The 9,348-nt window shown below is 31.5% G+C and overlaps 1 protein-coding gene across 1 annotated transcript; it reads right to left on the bottom strand.

Annotated features, from left to right (window-relative positions):
• Window positions 1–4,276: 4,276 nt before the first annotated feature.
• Window positions 4,277–6,435, bottom strand: LOC131079364 (homeobox-leucine zipper protein HAT22). The gene is made up of 3 exons (XM_058017276.2): window positions 5,782–6,435; window positions 4,821–4,900; window positions 4,277–4,725 (listed from the first exon to the last, which is right to left on the bottom strand). Exons 1-3 carry the CDS (start codon window positions 6,043–6,045, stop codon window positions 4,449–4,451), a joined length of 621 nt encoding a protein of 206 aa, XP_057873259.2. The 5' UTR covers window positions 6,046–6,435; the 3' UTR covers window positions 4,277–4,448.
• Between the last annotated feature and the right edge of the window lie 2,913 nt (window positions 6,436–9,348).

Raw genomic sequence — 9,348 nt, 5'->3', positions numbered from 1 at the left:
TTGCAAGCATAGCATTATCCATTAAATATGAGATTTGATTTGGCTACTACATTCACTAGCTCTATATCCAAACTTATTGCATGTAAAACATTTACCATTGAAAAGTGGAGAATATCTGGTTTGAGCAAGAGGAGGCTTCCTGAAGTTATTCTTGTTTTAGGCCTAAGTGAAACCCTTTTGATCTTCATTAGTCTTTTAAGATTCATCCTTGACATTATCCTTTCCTTCGTCATCTTTTCATGGAGTCTTAGAACATTCTCGTTTGTCAAAACAAAGGCTTCTTTTGTCCTTAGATGGTTTCTGAACACTTAACATCTCATAAAGCATACCATTGTCGCCTTTGATCTCTCGGTTTGATTATCATGTTTTTTTCTTTTTTCTCCTTCAATTATTTTCTTGACATAGTCACTTCTTCTTCAAGCTTGATGCACTCTCTAGATTTTTTATGTAGCTGTGTTTCAAGATCATCAATGGTCTTCTTTCCTTCATCAATTTTCCTTTTCAAATGGACAATTTGTTCTTCTTCTTTCTTAAAGTTTTTTGATAATCATCCTTATCAGTTAGAGCTAGCCTTAATTCTCCTTCAAAATCTACAACTATTTCAATATCCTAACCATGTGATTTCATAGCGTCCAAATCTTCAGATTCAAACATTGTGTTCAAATATCAAATCTACCTCAATTGTTAGACTGTTTCTTTAGGAACCTTTTTTTAATCTCCATACATCAATATGGACCCATGAGTGGTCACTTGATATAGCACCATTGATGACATACATTCAGACAAAATTTTAGACCTCGATTGCCATCAAAGATAATGAGTTGTCAACAATAATATTCCATGACAAGTTTGACATCAATAACAACAAAATCATGTTTCCAACACAAGATTCAAGAACTAATCCATGAGACATTAATGTGAGCCTTGTAAGGGTATCAGAGAAGCTATGTCCAACTTGATGCTGGACATTAGGCACATAAGATGGTGTATGAGTATTTTTTATTTGGTTATTTGAGGTATGTATTATGTTTTCAATGGAGATCACGATTTATCTTCTCCTCGATGTTATTGAGGGTGTCAAACACAAATGGGTGGTGTACTTTAACTATTATTTAGACCATCTATGCAACATAAAAATGTGATGATAACATATATACAAAGAGTGATAGAGGAAAAAATGAAAGGAATGAAGGTGTTAGGCTATTCCCTTATGCCACTCTTCCTATTTTAGATTATTTTGATGAGGAAAGATTAAAGGAAGTGGGTAAAATTCATCTTTTTATGGTAAACAAATGCCAAAAGCATATGTTGACTAGTGGGAGATTCAACTTGGATAAGGTATTTTTCTTTGCCTCTCCTTTTTCTTATTGTTATGCTATGCATTTTTAAAAAAAATACTTGGATTGGATCCTAAGGTGGGGATGCTAATGTAATTTTCCTCCTCCCTTGGGTTTGAGCTTTAGTAATCAAACTTAATATTGTTGTGGGTTGATTTTGTTTTATGTTCAAGACTAGTCCATTTGTGTGGAATGAAATTATTATTCCCTCATATTTCATTTGGGTGAACGATAATTTATTCTAAATGATGTCATCCAATTTTCCATACATTAGGATCAACCAATGTACGTTCATATAAACTATATGAATATAAACAACATATTATCTAGTTAGTAAGTGGAACTACTATTTTGGAGATGATGATATGGAATCGATGTAGGTTTTAAACTCATGTCCAAAATGTAGTGTAAATTCCCTTTTAAATGGCCATTGGAGGACTATCTCAAGTTATTTCCCAATCACAAATTGTTTTTTTGCAATGAATGGTAGTTTTTCAAAGTAGCATAAATTTTTTTGTAGAAAAGTAGAAATTTCTTCAAATGGAAACAAAGTAAATAATTTAGAGATTAAATAAAATATATATTTAGTAAAAAAAAAATTGTCTATGTATGTATGTGGTACAAAGAAAATAGTTCTAAAGTAAAATAAAACCATTTTTAAATACATAAAATATTTCTCTAGCATTTATTAAAATTTTGCATATTTACATATTTACTTCTTTGTGCATGTGTATATATGTGTATATGTATACATATATGTATAAGTATTGTTATTCTAAATATATATATTTAAAACATGTTGAGAGATATTAGCATTTATATGCTATATTTAGTTTCTTATATTGAGAGATGTCAATTTGAGGTGCATATCAATCCTAGGTAACAAGTTTAATATAGGCATATAGAGATTGACCAATAATTGATAATTAATTTTTTTTAGCACCTTTGATGTCTTTTAGATAAATGTATTTAATATATCTTTAATGATTGTGGGTGAAATGATAGTGAAACCATTTATTGCCTACATAAATTTGTGATATATAATGCTTATAGAAATGCTAAGAAAAACAATAAAGTTACTTCTCTTAAATGATTTTCAACAACTCTAAACATTTATAGTAGTTTTATAACTACACTAAAGGTTCTAGATCCACATTATGAAATATGATGTCACAATAGCAATAATTTTGTTGAGGCATCATGCCATCCCATGATTAGTTGCTTTTAGATTCAATGAACACATTTCATTCAATTATTAGTAATAGTGGTCAAAACTACTTAACAATATTGAAGTCATAACTAATAATAATGTACTACTTAAAATAACAGTATTTAAAGATCTATAAATATCACTATACCTATCTCAGAGAAATATATGTAAAATACATCTGAAATAGATATCGTTCATGAGACAAATATTCTACTTGTATCACAAATTTACTAAAAGGAATAATAAATTTCATTTACATTTTTATTTTTAAAAATAGAAGTTATATACATATATATTAATTTTAGTTAGCATAAGTTTTCACAATCCATGATGCAATGTGTCTCTTTTTATTAAAAAAAGATAGATAAAACCAAAAGCAATCACACATATTATTCATTTACTCTAATACTATTGGGGCTCACCCATAGCTCAAACTATTGGTAAGGTTGTGCTAAGGCTTTGGGTTTTTCCCATGTAGGTCCAAGTTTCAACTCTTCCCAATTGGATTTACCTGGTTGTTGGTCTGATTGGGCCAAGAATATACCTTGAGGGTTTATACTAGGGGGCACGCCTTATATTGAGCTAAGCTCCAGGTTGCTAGGCTACCCCTACCAGTTCTTCTTGTAAATTTTGTTCATTATTAAATCATATATGAGTATTTTGACATATAAAGGGTTGTCAAATCTGGACATAAAAGATGAAAGACTTTCAACTAGAAGTTTCTCCCCCTTGTTACTAGAATAAAATGCCTCTCGATACAACTATCCAAACTATTTAACACATTCATCTCTTAAATCCTCTCTCATACGATAAAATCTTCTCCACAAATACCTTGGCACTTACCCAAAACTAACAATATGTAAATATAAATTGTAAAATTTGAAATGAAATAAAAAGCTATTCGACTTGGATAGAGAAAGAGTACTAGTAGTCATTATAGCTAACTTCACGCACTCTAAGCTTCTAAATGGTACATTGGATTTCGATGATTTTTTCTTTTAATGTCTTTATATGCGACTTAATTACTTAAAGCTATTGTTTTGACTTTTAGGTAGTCATGACGAACATCATGAAATTCATTATATACAAAAGAGTCAAAAAGTAATCATTTAAAAGTGATGTGGGATACCTACTTAAAGATACCTCAATAATGTTGAATTCCTTACTCACCCAACCCCTAAAACCAACCTTAAAGAAAGCATTAACCAACATAGACCAGACTACTTATTCCATAGGTTAGTCCAACACTTTCACGGAAGATTAGGGTTATCGGTAAAAGTCGGTGGGGGAGAGTAAAGGCGCGTCGTAATCCTTCTGCTTTTAACCCCTCAAAAACTTTAAATACCAATGACTTTTGCCTTAAAATGAGGGTTTGAAGAAATTTAGATCACAATATATTCAACTACTCATTGAACGCATCTTACCAAGTTCATGCACATTCTTAAGTCAATCACAGCCGTCCATTTCGAATACGACCAAATCATGTGAGTCCTGAGGCCGTGTGGCTTGCAATCATCACCTCTTTAATGCACATTTTGACTCTCTTCCTTATCCACTCCTAGCCTATTCTTAGACTCAGATTAATACTATTCTATATTTGAAAAAAATTCAATCTCACAAGAAATTGTCCAGGTTCAGATCATAAATTTGCTTGTGAAGAACGCATATATACGAGATCAATTTTCCTTGACAACAAAGAAAAAAGAAAGATTTCGTGTTTAATGCCATATACAAAATTTTCTCTGAACAGTTTTATTACGTTGGACTTTTACATATTCCACAACTGTGAGTCAAGATTACATTGATTCGAGGCCTGCAACTCCTCAATAAATCTGGAGGCGCCCTCTGAATGGATTTTTCAAAAGCTATGGAGTATATACAATGTGTATGTATCGGTCCCATCATGAGGCTGTGGGAGTATTCCTATAAGAAGGGAAGAAGTGTTGTTTTGGCAAGTGGGGAGAAGTCCCATTTTTATCTGCACCCACAACTCTCTCACAGGAAGGACACATGCTTAATGTTGGTGTAGGTGATTGCATGTATATTGAAGAGGCTGTTGTCAATTTCAGAGCCCTCATTTCTGCTAATTCTTTCTGCAGTCTTCTGTTCTCCTCAGTTAATGACTCATAGCATTTCTTCAAGAATTCACAGTCAACTTCTGTTTGCTTGAGCTTGGTCCTGCAAAATTAATGGAAGAAATTGAGTTTAAGCTGTTCCAGTTTTATAAGAATACTGTCCTTCAAATAAAGGTCATGGTATGAGATTGTTGTTACCTTGCCCTCCTGTTTTGAAACCAGACTTCAACTTGCCTAGGGCGGAGATTGAGTTGATTGGCAAGGTCTTGCTTTTGCATCTGCATCCCAGAAAACAATAGAATAATTAGACAACAATATTATCTCTCAGTACCATTAAATTTGTTAATATAAATTTCAATTTTCTTAAAAATATCGTCTTTGACAGCTTTGACAGCTTTGATCGACGAGGAATCAATAGTAAAAATGGCAGATTACTTGATCAAAATTTATAGCAGAACAACTATTGTCGACAATGAAAAAAAGACAATAAAAAATAGAGACCGTGGACTAACATAACAGAAAAATTGGATAGACAACTAAAAAAGAACAATTAGAAATAGAGATTGTAGATTGTTAGCCGAAATTTTTGTTCGTTTTGACACAATTCAACTCTTGAATCCCCTAGACCTGCCTAATCTTTTAACTATCAGCCCACCTACCTTATTTGATGAATATCAATATACAAGATGCCCTTATCGAACCTATACAATACGGCTACAACCACTTATGCAAGGATATTAATATCTATGCCATTACATACTAATTTGTCATCATAACTCTTAAAGTTCATGCCCTGTAGTAGGAGATATGGTTTATTAGGAACAAAGAAATTCAGACTTTTGCATTAACAGGTACTGTGAGCCCATGAAAAGAAGTAAGAATTTCAGATTCAAAATATGCATACTTGATTCTAGAAACAAACTTTTAAAAACTAAGAATTCGACAACAGTGAACAAAAAAGAGAAAGAGAATGAAACCCCAAGTTTCAAGAGAAAACATGGCGGTTAAAACCCAATTGGGTTCTAAGAAATACCAAATACAAACTTAAACTTTCTTCCATACCCAGAAGCTTTTACTCAATCTCATACACTCTGAGAACCACATTATCATGCCATTGAGGCTTATCAAATGGCATAAAGTGAGCCCAAAGTACACTTACAGGATTCAGAGTACTGTTCTGTTTGAAACTTTCCTCCAAAAGAGCAGACTGTTCTTTTGACAATCTAAGCTTCTTCCTGGTACTATTTCCCTCTTCATCGCTAACCCTAGAACCACCCAATTCCTCCTCTGTAACACCATCCTCCCTTTCTCTTTTCATACTTATGATTCCCCTCACCGGGGAAGAAGAACTAAGCCCATCATCATAGTTTGTTCCTAGACCAATACTCAATCTTAAACCAAGCTCTGCATCACAACCCTCCATTACTTTGATCTTCCTAAAAACCCTGTAATACTAGTTTTCAAAGCATGTAATGCATCTCTGTAAAAATAGTGGTGATGAATGAAGATTTGAGAGAGAGAGAAAAGAGGGGAAGGATTTGGACAAAATGGGTAAGTCTTATAATTAATATGAGAGTGCTTGGGACTCCGCAAAATTGACTAGGAGGAGGAGAAGGAGGAAAAGAACGTTGAAAAATCCAGAGGCAAAGCCAATGGGCATGAATGTTTTGGGAAGGCTGATATAACGATGTGGTGCACATGGATTGATGATTACACGTTGCAGAAATGATGCCCCGTCCAAAACGGAGGGATCGCGTGTGGAAGAAGAAAACATAATTGGTGGTGGAGGTCTTCTCATGTAAGGAAAAGGAAGAGAATAAGGAATCAGCTTCCTAGGAATTCTCTTATGGCCATTCCACCTTCCCAATCATTCAAGTGCCATCTATCTCCGCTTTCCATGCTCTCTCCAACGACCATCTTGTCTTCTCAAATTAGGTTTTATCTTTTTAAGTTTAGAAATACATCAATTCCTCCCTTCTTTTTCGGTTTCCCTCCACAAGTTTCTTAGACCATGATATAGGTCTTTTCAAATTAGGTTTTATTTTATGTTTACCAAATTCCCTTTCAATTTTCTCTATTTGTTCATTCAAATTAGGTTTTTAAGTTTAGTGTATACATATTTCAACTACTCTTCTTTTTATCGGTTTTTGTATCTTAATATTATAGGAAAAATACATGTTAGATCAAATTTGACTACCCTCACATTTTCTTGTTTTTCTATCTTAATATTATGGAGAAAGTTTCTCAAATTATATTTGTCTTTTAAAATTTGTTTCATCTTAATTTACAAATACATAGATTACTTTCCTCTTTATCAGTTTATTTGTCTTAATACCAATGAGAAATGAATCCTAAATTATATTTCTCTCCTCAAATTAAATTTTACTTTATATTTGCAAATGTTTCAATTATCCTCTATGTTTTTGGTTTTCTTATCCTAATACCATGAATAAATGCCTCATAAATATCCACTAATAATTATTCTATAAAATGATTTTATTTTTCTTCTTAAATTGAATTTTATCTTATGTATACTACTCTTTGTTCTATTAGTTTCTCTATTCTAATATTGTGGAGAAATACTTCCTAGATTACATATGACTTCTAAATTTAGGTTCTAACTTATGTTTATAAATTCTACAACTACTCTCCTACTTTTTGTTCCCTATTCTAATACTACAAAGATATATTTTCAAAACCACGTGTCTTTTTATATTAAGTTTCATCTTAATTCACAAATATATAGTTACTTTCTTTTTTTCATATTTTCTCTACTTTAGTATCAAGGAGAAAGTATTCTAAAATCATATTTGCAAATTTTTCAATTACCCTCCATGTTTTTGGTTTATATTTCAAATTAAATTAAGTATTTCAAATTAAATTTTAGTTTATATTTGTAAATGTTTCAATTACCCTCCATGTTTTTGGTTTTCTTATCCTAATACTATGAATAAATACCTCATTAAATATCCACTAATAATTATTCTATCAAATGATTTTATTTTTCTTCTTAAATTGAATTTTATCTTATGTATACTACTTTTTGTTCTATTAGTTTCTCTATTCTGATATTGTGGAGAAATACTTCCTAGATTACATATGACTTCTCAATTTAGGTTTTAACTTATGTTTATAAATTCTACAACTACTCTCCTACTTTTTGTTCCCTATTTTAATACTACGGAGATATATTTTCAAGACCACATGTCTTTTTATACCAAGTTTTATCTTAATTCACAAATATATAGTTACTTTCTTTTTTCATAATTTATCTACTTTAGTATCAAGGATAAAGTATTCTAAAATGATATTTGTCTTCTCAAGTTAAGTTTTATTAAATTACATTTACAAATACTTCAATTACTCTCCTTATTTCTGGTTTCCCAACCACTTGATACCATGGAAAAATGCTTCATAGATATCTACCAATAATTATTCTAAGCCATACCAAAGGTCAACTAATGCATCAAAATTCAAAGCCTTACTTATGAACTAAATCTATGATCCTTCTATTTTATATAGTTGATAAATTTAATATGTTTTAAACTTTTTGATTGGATTTGGGATGTGTGAAAAATATGAAATTTAAAACTAATATATTTATAATGGTGAAATTTATATATTTGTGTCAATTCCTATTTAGATTTGAGTTTATTTTGAGAGAATATACTAATGCAAATATATATCAATAAATAGCACAATCTTTTACAAAGTTGAGTTCATTCCTTGATTCTTCAAGTATCCACATTTACACATAGTCTCACACATTTTTATTTATCTCACCCATTTTCATATGCATTCCTACAACTGCATAATTTTCATCCTTCATGTTTACAAATTCATTCCCCACCTTAATTATGTTTCCCCTTAGCTCTCAAGTCAATCTCATTGATGTAGAACCAATCCCACGCCCACATTTCCAACCATTGAGTTTAAAATTTTTGAATTCAAAATGTTTTCACTTACACCCACTTTATTCCCTCCATGAGTTGACTTGGTTCACATTTTTATTTGTTTCTTTATATGATGGATATTTAAAGGCATGCGTATATACATCGATTTACATATAAAAGTTATCCTTAAATTATTTTACTTCCCAAATAATTCAATGAAAATTTATTAGAATTCTTCAACAAGTGCATTGAAATGAACAATACTCAGTTCATAATAATCTTCTAAGATATTTTTATGGTTGTCTATTATTTGCCAATTCTTTAGTGTGGTTGTAGAGATGGGATCTTTGATTTTTGACCTAAGAAAACTCTCCCCTAGTAGTCTATTAGCCTCATTAAATTATTTTTCAATATCACTAGTCCTTAACAAATAGTAATGCAACATTGTAAATTGTAACCTTGTACATTTTACACAACTATTTGTGCCCTTTCTTTAGTGAGTTTTGTCTTAGCTCTTATCCAAGCCTTTGAACTACAAAAACTAGTGTCATCTATTTGTAGGATGGTGTGAACCCTTGTCTTGAGCTTAGTGTGCCCCATCCTTATCTTATTTACCCTATTTTGTCTATAAAATGGCATTTGGGGCATCCTTGTCTGATGTTCGAGATATCCCTGTCTCTCAAAATTTGGCCCAAATTTGAACATTTCGATGTCTACTTCCCACCATTTTCTTCTTGATCATGATGCCCTAATTTTACTATTGGAGGTTGGCCTAATTTAAAAAATACCTCGAGAACCCTAATTTCATTCATTTTCGCCATCCACCTTTTGTT

Source organism: Cryptomeria japonica, chromosome 5 (genome assembly GCF_030272615.1).
Source record: "Cryptomeria japonica chromosome 5, Sugi_1.0, whole genome shotgun sequence".
NCBI classification, from domain to species: Eukaryota; Viridiplantae; Streptophyta; class Pinopsida; order Cupressales; family Cupressaceae; genus Cryptomeria; species Cryptomeria japonica.
This window is presented reverse-complemented; position numbering and strand designations above follow the sequence as displayed.

Coding starts and splice junctions, on each gene's coding strand:
- LOC131079364 (XM_058017276.2), bottom strand. CDS start 6,045: ATGGAGGGTTGTGATGCAGAGCTTGGTTTAAGATTGAGTATTGGTCTA. Junction 4,901..5,781: donor AGAACAGTACTCTGAATCCT/GTAAGTGTACTT, acceptor TCTGGGATGCAG/ATGCAAAAGCAAGACCTTGC. Junction 4,726..4,820: donor TTTCAAAACAGGAGGGCAAG/GTAACAACAATC, acceptor TTAATTTTGCAG/GACCAAGCTCAAGCAAACAG.